At 43.4% G+C, this 21575-nt stretch overlaps 1 protein-coding gene across 1 annotated transcript in view; it reads right to left on the bottom strand.

The window, feature by feature from the left end:
- Positions 1 to 3297: 3297 nt before the first annotated feature.
- Positions 3298 to 21575, bottom strand: part of LOC142302991 (olfactory receptor 5V1-like) — a 19532-nt gene continuing 1254 nt past the window's right edge. Inside the window, exon 2 of the mRNA XM_075344092.1 lies at positions 3298 to 4218. Within this exon, the coding sequence (XP_075200207.1) occupies positions 3298 to 4218 (921 nt within the window). The remainder of the gene's footprint in view (positions 4219 to 21575) is intronic.

The following is a 21575-nucleotide window of genomic DNA, read 5'->3' as shown; positions in this document are numbered from 1 at the left end:
AGTGATGAGTGAGAACTAAAATGATCCAGAGTTCATTACTCAAATTGAGCAGGTCGGACACACCTTGGTGAGATCTGGTTGTGATTGGAAAACTGAACAGTCGGAAATGTTCATTTTTGATCAGTACATCTTTGTTTCGCAAAACCCATCCTCTCCTGGCCCCATAACAGCCATGTCAGGTATCGGCATGGCTGTGATTGGCCAGGGAAACAACTGTAACACAAAGGAACCAAAAGGGTTAAAGCGGGACATACCTACCAAGTCTCTCCGTGGCTGCAACTGCTCAGCGGCTACAGCCAAGTGATTACTTCCAGGGCTGATAATTATCCCTTATACATATTCACTGCTTTCATCATCCACCAGTGTCTCTGATTGGCTACAGTCAGACCACTCCCTACCCTCTCTAACAGCATTATACTGATGTCTACAACCAAATACTGAATGTGGGCACATAGCCTATTCCGGTAATCTGGCATTGAGTTCAATGACTTCACCTGAGGTGAGGTCCCTGAGGTCAATGAGTTTACCTCAGGCTAATTCAACTGAGGTCACAGCTGGGGTACCATGGGAACCTCCAGCTATGACCTCAGGTGAATTAAGTGACATCACCCTTCACAGCAGCGGCTCCATCAGTGGGTACCAGATGCCGCAGTAATCAGTCACATTTTCCAATGTAATCGCTCACTGCAACCTCAAATGTAGCATAGCCAAGATCATTGAGAAACATAGTGATGTGGATTACATCAAACCTGCAGGGGTGTCTTGGGAGTTAATAAATTGATAAAAGAGAATGTTATATTTTCTTTTTTTTAAATTAAGAATTTTCTCTGTATTTTGTGTCTATTTCTCTTTATTTACACATTTAGTAATGGGCGATCTAATAGACCCCTCCTCATTACTGACCTCATGTTTGATGACAGCTGTGATTTTTGGACAAATCACTGCTGTGATTAACCTCATATTACCCCGATTGCCACCGTTTCAGGGCAGTCAGGATGAGCTGGGTAGAATAGTAAGCCAGGCACGCCAATGATGTTAGATAGCTTTACTTATACAGCATGCAGTTCATGTAACACAAAATGTTTTCGTCAATACTTTGACCTTATTCAATACAACCTGCTATATTTTGTGTGTCCACTAATTGTATTCAATAGGAACATCTGCTGCAAAGGTATATGAAAATTGAAAGAACAAAAATATGAGCGATGCTTGCTGATATCTTAGAAGCCAAATCGTGTGACAGCGACAACACAGGTGTGTAGAAAGAATGTCCATGTAGGATACTGCTAATGCAGTGGGTTATTACCATGTGAGGCTGCCTCTGTGAGCCACTTTTTGAATAGTAATGATTGCTGGCAGGTCACATGCTCAGAGATAACTGGGGAGATACCCATGCAGTATCAACTGATATTGCAATAGCTTGGATAGACTTCCTGTACAAGCCGCTTGTCACAATATATGGAAAACAGGACATAAGTATACCATGAGGCCAGAGGAGTAGGGAGATCCACACACTGTGCCCGCCATTTCTGTTATTTTTATTTTCAGTTTCTCTGTGGTGTTGTTCCTGGTTATTCTTAATTTTGGTTATGAATGAAGTATAATCTTCAGGAGTAGAGAACGTGGTTTCCAACTGTGCTTCTGTGAGGATGAGCTGGGTAAGCACCAGGATTGGTGAATCGACTGGATGTGCCAATGGCAGTGGGCTGCTATTTTTAGGCTGCGGAGAGCTCAATAACGATGGGATTCCCCAGTCTGAGAATTCCAGCCCTCAGCTGTCTACTTTATCTTCACTGGGTATAAAAAATGGGGGGACCACAAGACTTTTTTTTGAATCATTTATTTAAATAATAAAAATAAATCCCTTGTATTTTAATACACAGCTAAGATAACACACATGGGTGCTTCATCCAGCTCTCTGCTTTGTGTGTGCTTGGTATTAAAATACAGTGGGACCGATGCCATTTTTTTAAATTATTTATTTTTACACTCCACCATCAGACTCAGAGAGCTAGTGTGAGGGCAACCAATCACAGGCTCCGGCTAAGAGGTTGGGCGGGGAACATAAGGCTGCAAACAATCACAGACATAGTTATAGAGGGTGGGTAGGGGAAGCAGTGAACAAGGGTTAATGATTGGACCCGGAAGCAGCATGACAACATTCGTTTATTTTGGTTAGTATAATTCTTGGTTCCATTTTGTTGTGTTATTTCTTTTAAAAGTGAATAAATTGGGGCTAGAGCTACATTTTTAGTTAAAATGAAAATTTTATTTTTTTTTTATTTCACATTGCTTTTGTTCCTGTGAAGCACCTGAAGGGTTAATAAACGCCCAGGGGGCGTGTCCAGGTCACAGCAGGATGCAGCTACAAAGGGGGAGATAGGGACAGAGCCTGATTATCAGCCCTTATGCACAGGGGTTTTCGTATAGGAGGTGAGTAACTGTCGTTACACATTGCAAATTCAACATGGCCGCCCCCAGTGCTTCAGTAAAAATAGAATTAAATAAAAACTAAATAAACAATAAGTTTATTTTTGTAGTAATAATAATGGATTTCATAATCACTATTATTAATACAAAAATTAAAAAACGCTGCACCTTCCCTTTAATTCACGAAATGATGTTCTTTTCTCCCAAGCCACTGTATGAGGTCTATTGTACTATGATATAATAGACTTAGGGGTACTTTGCACACTACGATATCGCAAGCCGATGGTAGCGATGCCGAGCGCGATAGTCCCCGCCCCTGTCGCAGCTACAATATCATGGTGATAGCTGGCGTAGCGAATATTATCCCTACGGCAGCTTCACATGCACTCACCTGCCGTGTGATGTCGCTCTGGCCGGCAACCCACCTCCTTATTAAGGGGGCGGGTCGTGTGGCGTCACACGGCAGGCGGCCAATAGAAGCGGAGGGGCGGAGATGAGCAGGACGTAAACATCCCGCCCAACTCCGTCCTCCTGCATAGCCGGCGTGAGCCGCAGAACGCAGGTAGGAGATGTTCCTCGCTCCTGCGGCTTCACACACAGCGATGTGTGCTGCCGCAGGAACGAGGAACAACATCGTAACATCGGTATTTCCAAAATCATGGAAGTGACCGAGGCTACATCGATGATACGATTACGACGCTTTTGCGCTTGTTAATCGTATCATACAGGATTTACACACTATGATATCGCCTGCGACGCCGGATGTGCGTCACTTTCAATTTGACCCCAACGAGATCACACGTGTGATGTTGCAGCGTGCAAAGTGCCTTTTAAAGATAGGTCTTCATGCAATCCATCATGGCTAGATTAGAGGACGTGTTTAATTTTATGAAAAGCTCTTTTAAAATCTTTGTTCCTGAGAGTGTATATAATAGGGTTAAGCAGTGGGGTCAGCACCGTATAACTTAGAGACATGGCATTACTCAGGATGAGGGACTTCTCTCTTATTGGAAACATGTAAACAACAAGTAATGTCCCATAAAGTATGGAAACCACAATGAGGTGGGAGCTGCAGGTGGAGAAGGCTTTATGTCTACCGGTGGTGGACGGGATCTTCAGAATGGTGATGGCAATGTACACATAGGATATCACAATTATAATAAAAGGACAAAATCCATTGAAAAATCCAATGATTAAAATCTCAATATAAATGATGGAAGTGTCCGAGCAGGAAAGCTTCATTATGGGTTTAAAATCGCAGAAAAAATGGTCAATGATGCGTGGTCCACAGAAATGTAAATTATTAATAGAAATGACATACATGAACATTACTAGAAAACCGAGCAACCAAATGATAGTTACAGATGTCACACAAAACTTAGGATTCATGATGGAATGATATCGGAGGGGGTTACAGATGGCCAAATACCGGTCATAGGACATCACCGACAGGAGAAGACATTCCGAGCAGTCTGATATGACAAAGACAGAAAACTGGATTATGCATCCAATTAGAGTCATAAAGTGTCCTCCAAATAGTACCGTGTGAAGAAGGACGGGGACAATGTCTGTAGTCACCAGAATGTCAAAGATCGATAGCTGGGTAATGAAGAAGTACATGGGGGACTGGAGGGATTTACTCAGTAGAAAAAGGACAATGATTAGAAAGTTTCCCACAATAGTCCCACAGTATATGAGAGTCAGTAGGGAAAAGAAAGGGAATTGGAAACTCTGAAGATTTGGAAATCCCAGAAGAAATATTAAGGTCACATTGTTACGAAGTTTTGCCTGAATTAAATACAAAATGTAGAGAAGAATATTAATTGGGCTAAATGTTCTTGTTTTTCAATTCCAAAAATGAAGCTTCACACAGACTGTGACATTGTAGCTATAATCTTTGTGATCCCTCTATTCATATTATGGGAAATATCAAACGTGCGATTGTGATTGAATGTTAAAACGTTCATTGCATACACGTCGTCCATTCCTCATGAATTGAACGTCAGATTGTTCAATGTTCCCGAGGCAGCACCCATCGCAGTGTGTGACACCCCGGGAACGATGAACAGATCTTACCTACGTCCTGCGGCTCCCGGCCGGTAATGCGGAAGGAAGGAGGTGGGCGGGATGTTTACATCTTGCTCAGCTCCGCCCCTCCGCTTCTATTGGCCAGCTGCCGCATGACGTCGATGTGACGCCGAACGTCCCTCCCACTCCAGGAAGTGGACGTTCGCCGCCCACATTGAGGTCATATGGACGGGTAAGTGCGTGTGACAGGGGTTAATCGTTTGTGCGGCACATTGAACAAATTGAACGTGCCACACATACGATGGGGGCGTTGCAAATCGCATACGATATCGTATGCGAAATTGCAACGTGTAAATCAGGCTTAACTTAGTAAGTTGACAAATAGAGAGGTCCTTCGTCATTTACATTTCATTATCATTTGAACTATTTAAAATTATACAAATGTGCAAATAAAGTCCCCGCAAATGTTTTCTTGACTCCCTTGGAATGCAGATGGCACACAAGCTTTCAAGGGTTGACCAAAGCTACTGCTGTGTATATCTAATATAATGAGATGAAATCAGCATGTCATTTGAACTTTGAACTCGCCTGCTTTGACAAATTATTTTTCAGAACTTTTGATTTGTGGCTAATAAATTTATCTTATGCATATGTTGGAAACCTTGCAATTTCTCGGGAAATACATGTGGGAGAGAAGAGAAAGGGAACCCTGCTAATCATAAGAGCTTACACTCTACAGGAAAGAGGACCTCACTGAGTATAAGATCTTATACTCTTCAGGAGAGAGGTGCTCACTGACCATAAGAGCTTACACTCTAGAGGAGAGATAGAACCCCACTGACCATAAGAGCTTACACTCTAGAGGAGAGATTGAACCCCACTGACCATAAGACCTTACACTCTAGAGAAGAGAGAGAGGACCCCACTGACCATAAGAGCTTACACTCTACAGGAGATGGAAGACCCCACTGACCATAAGAGCTTACACTCTATAGAAGAGAGAAGACCCCACTGACCATAAGAGCTTACACTCTATAGAAGAGAGAGAGAACCCTGCTTACCATAACAGCTTACACTAAACCAAAACTATAAGACGTCACTGCCTGTAAGCACATACACTGAACAGAAGGGAAAGGACCTTGTTGATCATAACAACTGACAATCTACAGAGGAGAGAGAGGACCTTGCTGACCATAAGAGCTTGCAATCTACAGGAGAAGAGAGAGGACCCCACTGACCATAAGAGCTTACACTCTACAGGAAAGAGAAGACCCTGCTGACCATAAGAGCTTACATTTTGCAGTAAAATAGGACCCCCACTGACAATAAGAGAGCACACTGTAGGAGACAGAAGACCTCCCTGACCATATGACTTTACACTCTGCAAGAGAGAGAGGACCCCATTAACAATAGGAGCTTACACTCTCTAGAAGAGAGAGAACCACGCTTACCATAAAAGTTTACACTCCACCCAAAAGGAGAAGACGCCACTGACTATAAGAACTTAAACCCTACAGGAGAAAGGACCCTGCTGACCATAAAAGCTTGCATTTTAAAGAGAAAAATGGACTGCTGACCATAAGGACCATAAAAACTCACACTTTATAGAGAGAGCGATAAAGAGAGTACCCGACTAACCATAATACCCTACACTCTACAGGATAGAAAGGACCCCGCTGACCATATAAGCTGACACTCTACACAAGAGAGGACCTCACTGACCATTAGAGCTTATACTTTACATGAAAGAGAGGACCCCACTGACCATAGGAGCATACACTATACAGGAGAGAGAGAGAGAGAGAGAGAGAGAGTGAACCCTGCTTACATAAGAGCTTACACTCTACAGGTAAGATAGTACCCTCTAACCATAAGAGAGTACACTCTCCAGGAGATAGAGGACTCCACTAACCATAGCATTATACACCTTATACGACAGAGAAAGATGACTTCACTGAAGAACAGAGCTTACACTCTACAGGAGACATAATGAGAGGACCCCATTAAACAAAACAGCCTAAACTCTACAAGGAAAGAGAGACTTACGCAGTGACTATGGATATGGAAAATGACTCTACTGTGCAAATTGTGCTCTGCTAGGAACCACTGATCTGTGATGGCACGAGTATTGATTATCACTTATAAACTATGATAATATTCTAGATTTCATATCTACAGGATATTACGGAAACGACCGCATGGCAATGGAAAATTATATTAGCCTACTATGTGAAAAGAGGAAGTCAGCTGACATTACAAGCTTGGACCCGTGGAAGCATTTTGCCTCAGTATGAAACGGCCGTTGTCCGGCGTACCTACACTCCCCCCTCCCCACTCGTTTTGTAATTTTCTTACAATTGCACATTAAAACTGCAGAACCCCATCGTGTAGAGCCGCCTTCCTTCTTTTTATGGACTCCTCTGTGATACAATAGCTGTGTGGGAAATGGTGCTGGGTTTGATCTTTTTGTTTTTTTTTATTGTGAACTGTTAAAATGACTCAGAGTCAGAATTTGCGTGAAACTTTAAATTTCTGGAAATTCGAACTTAAGGAAATAAATTTGCTCATCTCTTATAATGAGTTCACCACCCCCTCTAATTTGCAAGGTGGACAAAGGTTTTATTCAAGAAGTTGTTTTGATTTTGCGGTGCATATGTAAATTCTTATTAGCATTTTTAGTGCTTTTTCATACAAGTTTTGGAGCGCACTCATCTGAAAAAAATGCCATTTGACATACCCTAAAACTCTCAGCCCATCATAATGGGCAGACTGACAGATTCTCAGATAATTCTACAGTCGTCATTAGACAGTTCCACGTGGAGGTTTTAGAAATCAGTGCAACATTTTTAATGAAACCTTCTTCCAAAATGATTTTTATGTGCTTAAGCAAAAAATTGTACCCAAAGGTGAACAACCACTTCAGTGACATTTTCTTAAGTAATCTATGACTTATTGCCGGCGCTGACTCCAGATCTTCATGTCATTAGGGACAACCCTTTTGGACCACAATCTTTGATCTGTTTTATTCTCTTGAACGGTCTTTAAATTGAATGGACAAATTCCTGTTACGTCACTTGTGTATATGTTCCAGCTCGTGAATATTAACCATATTATTACTTACAGGAGCATTTTCTTGGTTGCGTAAGACTTCCATATGTTGACCCTTGTGCGTCAGCCTCACATAATGTACAGTGAAACATACAGACTTGGGTTGATAATATTATTCTTCACGTAAATCATATCAATACTTCATATAAGTCACAGAACTGCATGAGGTGTCCAGAAACATAGAAGGCAATGCATACAATATCCAACCGCAGACATTTTATAGGTTCATGTCGTACACTTAATGAGTCCAGAGAGATCCACAATCGTCCCCTGAGTGTCTATATTTTGTACATAATTTATGTGGATTTCAAATTTCAAATTTTTCACTATTTACTGAATTTTTCAGATTTTTATCAACTAATCAGCTGTTAACGTAAAACATGTCAAATGTCAATTTAGAACATAACATAATTTTAACTGTTTCCTATCAGGGCCATTTTCCATTTTAGCGCTTTCCTCCTCTCTTTCCTTTATACAAGAGCCATAAATTTTATTTTTGTGTAAGTTTAGCCATATGAGACAAAAAAAACTGACGGCCTATGCAAAACTGAATATGACATATAATAACAAAAAAATACACTTACTCTGAAATGCTAAAGTATTCCAATGTACCGCCCCAGTAGTGGTCGAACCGCTCGGATCCGGGAGTCGCTACTTGTGGCTCGAGGGTCTCAAGACCTGGGGGCTCAGGGTCATTCTAAAACGTGATGGGGATTATTTACAGGGGAATAATAGTTTGTGACGCCACCTGTGGTGTGCGGTAATAGGGAGTACTGCCACTGCCATTGGGAGTACCCAGGGTGATGGAGTGGGACAGTCAGATGACGTTACCCTTCATGGGTAGTGAAAGGCCCCAGGACTCTGGATAGAGAGGATGGATGGCAGGGGAGCGCAGACTTGCTGGTAGCAGGGGATGTTCAGGTACTCACTCACCAAACCAAGTCTCTGGGTGCCGCTGCCCTCTTGGGGGAGCTTGACCGGGTTCTGTCTGCTGCAGTACTGCTTGATGGTCCGGAGCCTGCCTCCGTGTACAGATTTTAGTAGTGTCTAAGTGACTTGTAAGCTTGAAGCTGTCTGGGCCTCCGCTCCCCAGTTTTTAGTGGGAAGGAGCTGTGCTCTCAGGAGATCACGCTTGGGATTTCAGTGGGCTATTTTGGTTGGAAAGCCCTATCCCCCTCGTTGTGCTAGTGCCCCTGTTCTCTGAGCTTCGTGGGGACAGTCCAAAAAGGCACTATCCACCACAGGTTAATTGCCAGGTTGCTTGAAGCTTCTCCCCAACCTAGGGTTCAGTACCCCGACATACTTTCGGTCCTAGACCAGCTATTGGACTGCTGCTGGCCGTCCTCCTAGACTAAGCCAGGCACCCAGTCCCAATATCCCACGACCGGGTCTCTGACTCCACCGGGGCCAGACCCCTGTCTGCTACCCAATCTACTTCTCCCCTGGCAGCTCCAACTCCCAGCTTTGTCTGAGCTCCTCACTGCTCGAGGGCTACCACTGAACTGACTTGTCACCTCCCACCTCCATGCCTGACCCCTAGGTGGGGGGCCCTATTCCAGCTTAGCAGCCCACTGGTGTGCCTGACAGGGTGTGGTGCGAGGTGTGATTGGGATTTTTGCAATCTGATGAAGGCAGTGCTGCAGGTTAGGAACCCAGAACTAAGAGGGGTTGAGTCCTGCACTAAGAATAAAGATCGTGCAGTCCCCTGTGACGCCCTGACTAGTCCAGGGGCGTCACACAAACCATGATCATAAGAATATAGATATGCATTACTGCTAAAGGACATCTAGGAAAATTGAGATATTTAGCATACACAAATGGCCATTTCTATATCTGCCCAGTAACAGCGCCAAGGCATATTGTACATTGGTTACCTACTCTGACTCCTCTTTCTGGGTTAAAAAACCCTCCATGTGTTTGGGCAAGTAGGAACCTGCAACTATAGAATAAAATCACCTGTCTCTAATGGGCGAGGGGTGGACAGTCAGAGGACATGACGCCATAATCTAGACAAAGAAAACTGACGGCATTCCCAAGGTGCAGTCTGAACAGATGCAAAACTAAACATGACATATAATAACAAAAAAATACGGATGTACTCTGAAATGCTAAACCGCTTCAGGACTGCCGACAGTAAATAAACGTCTACTTCTGCTGGGCTTTGTGCAGAGCCAACATTTATCAACAGTCTGCAGTCAGGAGGGGATCCCGACCACCTAGATGCAGCTATCACCGGGTTTCCAGTGCAGAATGATAGATCTGCCCTGAGACATCACAAGGGTTTGATTGGATCAGGTCCTGGTAATGTTAACCCTTTAAGATCGTCTATGTGCGGTGATCAATGGTGATCATGGCACATAGAGGGTTCAGAGGTACAGAGAGCTGCTTCTCTTACCTCTCCCGGGTCTACTGTGTCACGATCACGGAGGACCTGAGGGTTGTAATGGCAACCAGAGGTCACAGGACCCCTGGTCTGCCATGTACGGTGGCCTGTGAGATCCAGCCAGCAGCAGAATCTGACAGGTGATCTGCAGCCTGACACTACCTGTATAATGTATTACTATCCTGTAGCTGCGTGGCAATGCATTATACCAGTGATCAGACTACGAAAAGTGAAGGTTGCATATACAGTGCTGGCCAAAAGTATTGGCACCCCTGCAATTCTGTCAGATAATACTCAGTTTCTTCCTGAAAATGATTGCAATCACAAATTCTTTTGTATTATTATCTTCATTTATTTTGCTTGCAATGAAAAAAACACAAAAGAGAATGAAACAAAATTCAAATCATTGATCATTTCACACAAAACTCCAAAAATGGGCCAGACAAAAGTATTGGCACCCTTAAGGCTGCTTTACATGGTACGACCGATTGTGCAATTTCACAATCGATCGTACCCGCCCCCGTCCTTTTTGCATCACGGGCAAATAGCTGCCCGTGTCACACAAAGTCGATAACCCCCGTCACACGTACTTCCCTCTCGTGCGACCACGCTGTGGGCGGCGAACGTCCACTTCCTGCAGTGGGAGGGACGTTCGGTGTCACAGCGACGTCACACGGCCGCCGGCCAATGGAAGCGGAGGGGCGGAGATGAGCGGGACGTAATCATCCCGCCCACCTCCTTCCTTCACATAGCCGGCGGCGGCCGCGTGACGCAGGTGAGCTGCTGTTCAACGTTCCCGGGGTGTCACACGGAGCGGCGTGTGCTACCACGGAAACGATGAACAATTAAATTAAACGATATTATGGAACCTAGCGACCAGTACACGACTCACGATTTGTGAGCGATACTGCGTTGCTAGGAGGTGTCACACAGGCAGGCATCACCAGCGATGCCGGATGTGCGTCACAAAAACCGTGACCCCAACGATCCATCGCACGATAGATTGTCTGGTGTAAAGCAGCCTTTAGCCTAATACTTGGTTGCACAACCTTTAGCCAAAATAACTGCGCACAACCGCTTCCGGTAACCATCAATGAGTTTCTTACAATGCTCTGCTGGAATTTTAGACCATTCTTCTTTGGCAAACTGCTCCAGGTCCCTGAGATGTGAAGGGGGCCTTCTCCAAGCTGCCATTTTGAGATCTCTCCACAGGTCTTCTATGGGGTTCAGGTCTGGGCTCATTGCTGGCCACTTTAGTAGTCTCCAGTGATTTCTCTCAAACCATTTGCTAGTGCTTTTTGAAGTGTGTTTTGGGTCATTATCCTGCTGGAAGACCCATGACCTCTGAGGGAGACCCAGCTTTCTCACACTGGGCCCTACATTATGCTGCAAAATTTGTTGGTAGTCTTCAGACTTCATAATGCCATGCACACGATCAAGTAGTCCAGTGCCAGAGGCAGCAAAGCAACCGCAAAACATCAGGGAACCTCCACCATGTTTGACTGTAGGGACCGTGTTCTTTTCTTTGAATGCCTCTTTTTTTTCCCCTCAAAACTCTAGGTTGATGGCTTTTCCCAAAAGCTCTACTTTTGTCTCATCTGACCAGAGAAAATTCTTCCAAAACATTTTAGGCTTTCTCAGGTAAGTTTTGGCAAACTCCAGCCTGGCTTGTTTATGTCTTGGGGTAAGAAGTGGGGTCTTCCTGGGTATCCTACCATACAGTCCCTTTTCATTCAGACGCAGATGGATAGTACGGGTTGACACTGTTGTACCCTCGGACTGCAGGGCAGCTTGAACTTGTTTGGATGTTAGTCGACGTTCTTTATCCACCATCTGCACAATCTTGCGTTGAAATCTTTCTTCAATTTTTCTTTTACTTCCACAGCTAGGGAGGTTAGCCACAGTGCCATGGGCTTTACACTTCTTGATGACACTGCGCACCGTAGCCACAGGAACTTTCAGGTCTTTGGAGATGGACTTGTAGCCTTGAGATTGCTCATGCTTCCTCACAATTTGGATTCTCAAGTCCTCAGACAGTTCTTTGGTCTTCTTTCTTTTCTCCATGCTCAATGTGGTACACACAAGGACACAGGACAGAGGTTGAGTCAGCTTTAATCCATGTCACCTGCTGCAAGTGTGATTTAGTTATTGCCAACACCTGTTAGGTGCCACAGGTAAGTTACAGGCGCTGTTATTACACAAATTAGAGAAGCATTACATGATTTTTCAAACAGTGCCAATACTTTTGTCACCCCCTTTTTTATGTTTGGTGTGGAATTATATCCAATTTGGCTTTATGCCAATTTTTTTTTATTTTTTTTCATTGATGGCAAATTAAATGAAGTTAATAATACCAAAGAATTTGTGATTGCAATCATTTTCAGGAAGAAACTGAGTATTATGTTACAGGATTGCAGGGGTGCCAATACTTTTGGCTAGCACTGTAGGGACGGGGTAAAAGAATTAAAAATAAGATAAAAACAATTTACAAAATATAAAAAAATAAAAAGTTATACCAAAAAATACATTTATTTGTATGAAAACTAAAGTAAACAGAAAAAAGTGCACGTATTTGTTATCACGGCTTCCAACCTGACCTGATCTATAACACTGTAACACTGTTTAACCCCTTCAGTGAACAGTTTAAAAAAATGCATAAAAAATGATTTTTCATCATACTGCAGAAAAAAAGTGGAATAAAACAGAATCAAAAAGTTGAACATAAACAGAAATGTTATCACTGAAAACTACATCTTGTCCCACAAACAACAAACCACCACCCAGCTCCATCAGTGGAAAGATAAAAAAAAGTTACAGCTCTGAGAATGCAGCAATGCGAAAAAAAAATATTTTTTGTAAAAAATTGTTTTAATGGTGTAAAAGCGGCAAAACATAAAAGATTATGTAAATGTGGTATTGGTGTAACCGTACTGACCGGAAGAATAAACCTGTGTTGTTACTTTCACCAAACAGGGAACAGCATAAAAACAAAATTGCAAAAACCTATGCCTGATTTCCTGTTTCATGTTAATTCTAACTACCAAAAATGAGAATAAAAAAAATCCAAAAATGTTTTGTGCCTGAAAAAAGCACCAATAGAAATGTCAACTCGTCCCACAAAAAATAAGACCTCACATGGATGGCTCTCCAAATGCAACATGGTGTCCACTATCTATTCCAGACAATTGTGCACTCTAAAATCCAAATGGCGCTCCACCTTCCGAGCCCTGCCGTGCGCTCAAATAGTGAAACTCCACCATGTATGAGGTATCTGCGTACTCAGGTCGAAAATGCAGAATACAGTTTTTGGTGCATTTTTTCCTGAAACCTTTGTGGAAAAGAAAGCTACCTAGTTGAAGTAACAATTTTTTGTTAAAAGTGTATTTTTTAATTTTCATGACACCATTATAAACTTCTGTGAAGCCCCTGGGGGTTTGAGATGCTCATCAAACATCTAGATAAATTCCTTGAGGGGTCTAGTTTCAAAAATAGGGTCACTTGTGGAGGAGCTCCATTGGTTAGCTACCTAGGGGGTCTCCAAGTGTGACATGGTGTCTGCTAATGATTGCAGCCAATTTTGCTTTCAAAAATTCAAATGGCGCTGTTTCCCTTCCAAGCCCTGCCGTGCGCCCAAACAATTGATTTTCACCACATATGAGGTATTGGCGTGTTCAGTAGAAATTGTACAATACATCTTATGGTGTATTTTATCCTGTTACCCTTGTGAAAATGCAAAATTTTAGGCTAAAATAACATTTTTTGTGGGAAAAAGTAACATTTTCATTTTTCCCTTCCACATTGCCATGGTTCCTGTGAAAAATCTAAAGGGTTAATTCATTTCTTGGATGTGGTATTGAGCAGTGTGAGGGGGACATTGTTTAGAATGGGGGTCACTTTTTTGTATTTTCTGTCACCTAAACCTCTTAAAGTCACTTCAAATGTGATGTGGTTTTGTAAATTTTGTTGGAAAAATAAGAAATTACTGATGAACTTTGAACCCTTCTAACTTCCTAACTAAAAAGGTATTTTTCAGAAATTGCGCTGATGTAAAGTAGACATGTGGGAAATGTTATTTATTATCTATTTTTTTGTAACAGAATTTTCTGGTTTAATGGGATAACAATTAAAAGTTTCAAAATTGCTAAAGTTTAAAATTTTTTGCCAAATTTCCAATATTTTCACAAATAAACACAAAAGGTATCATCTTATTTTTACCCCTATCCTGAAGTACAATATGTCACAAAAGAAGAATCTCAGAATCACTGGGATCTGTTGAAGCGTTCCAGAGTTATAACCTGTCAAAGCGACACTGGTCAGAAATGAAAAAAATTGGCCTCGTCACGAAGGCAAAAACAAGCTTTGGTGCGAAAGGGTTAAGCATGCAAACCATGAATATAAGACTATAGACATGCATTACTGCTAAAGGAAATCTAAGAAAAAAATTAGATATTTAGCACAAAAACAGCCATTTCTATATTTGCCCAGTAGCCGCATTTTATATTCAATGAGACAAAAAGGATAATTTGAACTTTTGAGTTTTTTTATTTTTTGAAAGTTTTTTCCCCCCTTTTTTTGATTTTCACTAGTGCTCTTAGGGTACTTGAAGCTGTGATCTTCTGCTCGCTTGTGCTATACAGAGCAGTGGGTCAACATTACTCTGTGCAGCAGAAATACTGATTTCCCATGAACAACAGTGCTAATCAACCATTCACATTAAAATTGTCATGACGGACGCAGGAGTCATCAGCTGACCCATGGCTGTGATGACAACCCATCAGTGCCCTAATATCATGTTGCTGGTTAGCACTGAATAGAGTGCTCCCTGCTGACATTCATTCTCATAGATTGAAAGCAGGAATTAATTAGTTAATGGCAGCTGGTAGCTCTCTGATCAACCCTCACCTATTAAGCCTGCTTTACACCTTACGATCCAGCATACGATATCATATGCGATCATAACCGCCCCCATCGTATGTGCGGCACGTTTAATTTGTTGAATGTGCCAAACAAACGATTACCCCCCGTCACACGTACTTACCCGTCCATATGACCTTGATGTGGGCGGCGAACGTCCACTTCCTGGAGTGGGAGGGACGTTCGGCGTTACATCGACGTCACGCGGCAGCCGGCCAATAGAAGCGGAGGGGTGGAGATGAGCGGGACGTAAACATCCTGCTTACCTCTTTCCTTCCGCATTACCGGCGGGAGCCGCAGACGGAGGTAAACTGTCGTTCAATGTTCCCGGGGTGTCACACACTGCGATATGTGCTGCCTCGGGAACATTGCACAACCGCACGTTCAATCTTTGAGAAATGAACGATGTGCATGCGATGAACAGATTTTTGTTCAATTGCAATTGCACGGAAGTTTTACACGCTACAATCATACTTACGATGCCGGATGTGCGTCACTTACGACATGACCCCGCCGAGACACATCGTAAGATATATTGTAGCGTGTAAAGCGTCCTTTAAAGTCTGCAGATCAGCCGAAATGCACATCAAAGACAAGAAGCTGACATAGGATGTCAAAGTATGCCCTATGTATTTAAAGGGTTACTTTTTTACTTTCTACTTTTTGTCAGAAGTCATTTCTTGATCATGCTACAAAATTGTACAACATTATGTCTAAAGTTGGATAAATCTGTTGAAATTTGAATTTGCCATTTTGTTGAATTTTTACATTTTTTTAAAAAAAAGAAATTCTCAAGTAAATATTCCTGTAAATATTGAACAAAAAATATATTGTATTATAGAACTGTATTGTGCCACTTATGAGAACTGTAATAGAAGCATAGTCCTATCAATGTCCATGTGACCTCCACCCCTCTGGCTGTGGGTGAACAGATAGTAAGAGGTACTTTGCACACTACGACATCGCAGGTGCGATGCCGGTGGGGCAAATCGAAAGTGACGCACATCCGGCGTCGTTGTCGATATCGGAGTGTGTAAATCGTTTTTGATATGATTAACGAGCGCAAAAGCGTCGAAATCGTATCATCGGTGTAGCGTCGGTCATTTCCATAATTTCGGAAAGACCGATGTTACGATGTTGTTCCTCGTTCCTGCGGCAGCACACATCGCTGTGTGTGAAGCCGCAGGAGCGAGGAACATCTCCTTACCTGCGGCCTGTGGCTCATGCCAGCTATGCGTAAGGAAGGAGGTGGGCGGAATGTTTACATCCCGCTCATCTCTGCCCCTCCGCTTCTATTGGCCGCCTGCCGTGTGACGTTGCTGTGACGCCGCACGACCCGCCCCCTTAAGAAGGAGGCGGGTCGCCGGCCAGAGCGACGTCGCAGGGCAGGTAAGTGCATGTGAAGCTGCCGAAGCGATAATGTTCACTACGGCAGCTATCACAAGAGATCGCAGCTGCAACGGGGGCGGGGACTATCGCGCTCGGCATCGCTAGCATCGGCTTGCGATGTCGTAGTGTGCAAAGTATCCCTAACTGTTAGCAATCAACAAACAATTTAAGAACACACTGCATTTTCAGATTCTGAAGGCTAGTTACATTGTAAAAACAGTTATCCTCCTTGAGGCAGCGGCTTGCCTTTCTTGTGTTTAGCTAAAAACAGATGTGCTACTTTAATAGAAGAGATAACGGCTTCTCGACAGTAGGTAAAATAATTATCTACCTTTTTGGACTATCAACAGATTTGCTATTCTCAGAATGATTATATTTTATATTTTGTATTTTGCATTTTATATTTATATTTTATATTTTGAAAATATAAAAATTTCATTTGAATTTTTATATTTTTATCAAATTGTCCAAATTTAAAAACATTTTTAGGGCTCATGCGCACGTTGCATTTTTTTTTTTTTGCGTTTCTGCAGCATTTTAAGCTGCAGCGTCACATTTGTCAAAATTCATGCGTTCTGGTTCCCCAGCAAAGTCTCTGAGAATCATGCAAAATCCGTGCGCACGATGCTTTTTTTAAACGCAGCATTTTGATTGTCAAAAATTGGACAAAATCTCTGCATTTAAAAAAGCATCATGTCACTTTTTTTGTCCGTTTTGGCAGCGTTCTACACCCATTGAAATCAATGAGTTGTAGAAAAATGCTACCAAAATGCTAAGCATTGCATTTGCACTGTATTTTTGTTGCAATCCTTTTTTTTTTTTCATAACAGACGCAGGTCTTTCGGTCTCTCTCTCTGTCCATGTCGGTCTCTCCCCCCCAACCCCTTTTTCATACTCACCGATCTATGATCACCGGCACGGCTCTGCACGGTGTTCACTCTGGGGCGGCTTCTCCTGTTTTGAAAATGGCTGCCGCTCATTATTCCATCTCGTATTCCCTGCTTCCCCAGTCCATCGGCGCCTATGATTGGATGCAGTCAGACATGCCCCCACCTTGAGTGACAGCTGTCTCACTTCAACCAATCACACCCGCCGGTGGGTGTGTCTATATCGTGCAAAAAATACATAAATAAATAATTTAAAAAAAAAAAGTGCTGTCCCCACCAAATGATACCCAGCCAAGATAAAGCCACACAGCTGTGGGCTAGTATTCTCAGGATGGAGAGCGCCATGTTATAGGGATCCCCCTATCCTAAAAATATTAGACAGCAGCTGCCCGGAATAGCTGCATCCATTAGCTGCGACAGTTCTGGGACTCTACCCGGCTCATCCGAAATTGCCCTGGTGCATTGGCAATCAGGGTAATCAGCAGTTAATGGCAGCCCTTAGCTGCCACTAAGTCCTAGGTTAATCATGGCAGGCGTCTGAGACATCCCCAATGATTAACCTGTAAGGGAAAGTAAATCAACAGATACACCCAAAAAAATTCTTTATTTGAAACAAAAGCCGAAAAAAACACACCCTCTTCCACCATTTTATTAAAATCCCCAAATACCCCTTCAAGTCTGGCGTAATCCTCACGAGGTCCCGCGACGCATCCAGCTCTGCTACATGAAGCTGACAGGAGTGGCTGTAGAACACCACCACTCTCTGTCAGCTCCACGCAGCAACTGAAGTGAGCTGTGCAATCAGCGGTGCTGTCACCTGAGTGAGGGCACCGCTGATCGCGCAGCTCACTTCAGTCACTCAGGGGTTTAGCGGTCACAGGTGAGTCCTTCTCGTGTGACCGCAAATCAGGCTGCGACAGAGAGAGAGAGAGACATGCGATGTCAGTGAAATCGGGTGAAGCTCTGACGTCACTGCTGCGAACTCATGTATCCTGGCACTGACCTCGGAGGTTCATCTGAGTTCATGTCAACGAACAGAGACAGAGCCGCGGGATGACAATGAAGTCGGGTTAAGTTCATCCGAGTTCATTCTCATCACCCGTCTCTAACTGTGTCTGCTGTCAGCGGGCATGTAGCAGAGCTGAATTGCCGGAGACCACACTGACAAAAGGCATCCAAAATGCATGTAAAATGCATGCAAAATGCATCCAAAATACATGCGTTTTGGATGCATTATTTTTGCAAAAACGCAGCGTCAAGTCTGCCAGAAGGTGCATTTGTTTCTGCACTGGTCAGGATGCAGTGTGCGCACATAGCCTTAGGGAGGAAGAACATTCTAGCTGTTTTCAAAGTGAAAAAACAATATCTTGATTACAAGCCTTTAAAAAATGTATTCCTATTTTGGAAGCTGTTTCATGTTTCTGTACCCTGAAGAGAGTACATCTCCCAGTATCAGTATTGTCTAGCAATATAAAACACTATGGTCAGCTTGACGATGTGTGGCTGACATGTCTGTGTAGTGGCAGTGGCAGAAGATACATGGTAGAAGGATATGATGTGGCTGACAAGGAGACGTCCTGCAGTGTAGGGCGGTAACAGCAGCGATACAAACTAGCACCATAAAACACAATGGGCAGGCAGGACATTTGTGGCTGGTGCAGTTATGCAGTAAAAGAAGCTGGATGGTTCAAAAATATGATGAGGCCGGTAAGGAGATGAAAATATGCATAACGATCCCTGTCGCAGAGGATGCAAATGTAATCCAGCCTGGGGTGGTAGAGGGGCCTGTCGACCCTACTCTCAACTTCAGCTGAAGGTGTCTCCTGGGACGCACATCCAGCTGAAATGCATTGTGGTGCAGGGAGAATCTAGTCTAAAATCATGGCTAGCCAACAGTCATCTCTCTGATTGTTGGTAAATTTGGATGATCGAATACCCTATTATTCGCTTCACTGCGTATCCGGCGAATACCTCGCCGCTATTCCAGTATTCGCAAATATCTGACGCCCAATGTAAGTCTATGGGAAACCCGAATAATTTCACGTTGGACTGAGTGGGAGCGGGACGGGAGTGAGAGAGAGAATGGGAGCAGGAGAGAAAGCAGGGGCGAGTGCGGCAGCGGGAGCGGGCGGGAGCGAGTGAGAGAGAGGAAAAAACAATCTGCATCCTCACTTTTGTGGAGACTCCTGGGAGACGTCAAGAGACTCCAGGACCTGACACTGATCAGCTCATGCGGTCACCTGACTATATCATTTGATCACCAGGTGACCGCATCAGCTGATTACCGGCGGCTCCTGGAACAATGGGACGGGAGACATGAACTTTTTCTTTGCAACATATGTGCAGCAGGTTCTCTCTGCCTGTACATTCACTGCAAAGTGAAATCGAAAGTAAACTGAAGAAAAAATAAATAGCATACTCACTTCTGTGCAGACTCCCGGGAGACGACCCATCACTGCAGGACCTGATGCTGATCAGCTGATGCGGTCACCTGACAACAGCCCCTGATCACCATGTGACTACATCAGCTGATTACGGGCGGCTCCAGGAGCAATGGGATGGGAGTCTACAAAGAACTGTGTATTTTTTTTTCTACTGATGCATCAGCTGATTGTATAAACGGCATTTATACAATCAGCTGATGTGTCATTTGATTCACGTCCTTGAACCTAACATATAATCTGATTGGTTTGCCTTCCAGCAAACCGATCGGATGATATTATAATAATAATTATAATAATAATTTTATTCATTTATATAGCGCTATTAATTCCACAGCGCTTTACATACATTTGCCCGGATTGTACATCGCGGGACCCTCGACCCAGGACAATGGCGTAGGGAGGGGGTCTTTAATTCAATAAAGATGGAATCACTAATTGTGTTGTGTTTTATTTCTAATAAGAATATTTTTCTCTGTCTTGTGTTTTTTTTATCTTTACTAGAAATTCCTGGTGGCCATGTCTAATACTGGCATGACACCATGAATTTCGGGCATAGGGCCAGCTGATAATACACAGCTAGCCCTAACCCCATTATTACCCGGCGAGTCACCCAGCACCAGAGCAGCTGGAAGAGTTAGATAGAGCGCCCCCAACCCCCAGCTGCCTATTTATACCCACCTGGGAAACAAAAATATAGCAAAGCTCTTTTTTTAATTATTTCATGAATTTCATGAAATAATTTAAAAAAAAATGATGTGGCGTTTAACGTAGTTGCCAGAACCGCTTTCAAACCAAAGTAAAAGAGGGGAAATTGAGAAGAAACCGTATGGGCACAGCCTGTAGAAGGTTGGAAATCATCTGGAATCATACCTGGTCTCCCTCTCTCCTCATTGACGTTCCCTTTTGTCATGCTTTACACTGCAGCTCTGCTCATTCACGTTTCCTTTTGTCATGCTTTACACTACAGCGCTCCTCATTCACGTTTCCTTTCCCATGCTTTACACTGCAGCTCTGATCATTTATGCTTCCTTTCCCATGCTTTACACTGCAGCTCTGCTCATTCACGTTCCCTTTTGTCATGCTTTACACTGCAGCTCTACTCATTCACGTTTCCATTCCCATACTTTACACTGCAGGTGTGCTCATTCATGTTTCCTTTCCCGTGCTTTACACTGCAGCTCTGCTCATTCACGTTCCCTTTTGTCATGCTTTACACTGCAGCTCTACTCATTCATGTTTCCTTTCCCATACTTTACACTGCAGGTGTGCTCATTCATGTTTCCTTTCCCGTGCTTTACACTGCAGCTCTGCTCATTCACGTTTCCTTTCCCATGCTTTATGCTGCAGCTCTGCTCATTCACGTTCCCTTTTGTCATGCTTTACACTGCAGCTCTACTCATTCATGTTTCCTTTCCCATACTTTACACTGCAGGTGTGCTCATTCATGTTTCCTTTCCCGTGCTTTACACTGCAGCTCTGCTCATTCACGTTTCCTTTCCCATGCTTTATGCTGCAGCTCTGCTCATTCACGTTCCCTTTTGTCATGCTTTACACTGCAGCTCTGCTCATTCACGTTTGCTTTCCCATGCTTTACACTGCAGCTCTGCTCATTTACATTTCCTTTCCCATGCTTTACACTGCAGCTCTGCTCATTCACATTCCCTTCCTCATACTTTAGACTCCATGTACGTTTCAAAAAGTATCCAAAATGCTGTATTTTGGATGCATTTTGAATGCATTTTGGATGCATTTTTGACAGTGCGGTCCCACTTGGCTCTACTACATACCCATAGAACATGTCTGGCTGCCAGTTAGAGCCGGTTGATCAGAATGAACTCGGATGAACTTCACCCGACTTCAATGTGATCGAGTGGCTCTGTCTGTGTGCCGCGGTCTGATTTGTGATCACTGGACTCACTGATGACCGCAAATCCTCTGAGTGACTGAAGTGAGCCATGCGATCAGTGGTGCCGTCACTCAGGTGACTCGCGG

The sequence above is a fragment of the Anomaloglossus baeobatrachus genome, chromosome 4 (genome assembly GCF_048569485.1).
Source record: "Anomaloglossus baeobatrachus isolate aAnoBae1 chromosome 4, aAnoBae1.hap1, whole genome shotgun sequence".
Lineage (NCBI taxonomy): Eukaryota > Metazoa > Chordata > Amphibia > Anura > Aromobatidae > Anomaloglossus > Anomaloglossus baeobatrachus.
This window is presented reverse-complemented; position numbering and strand designations above follow the sequence as displayed.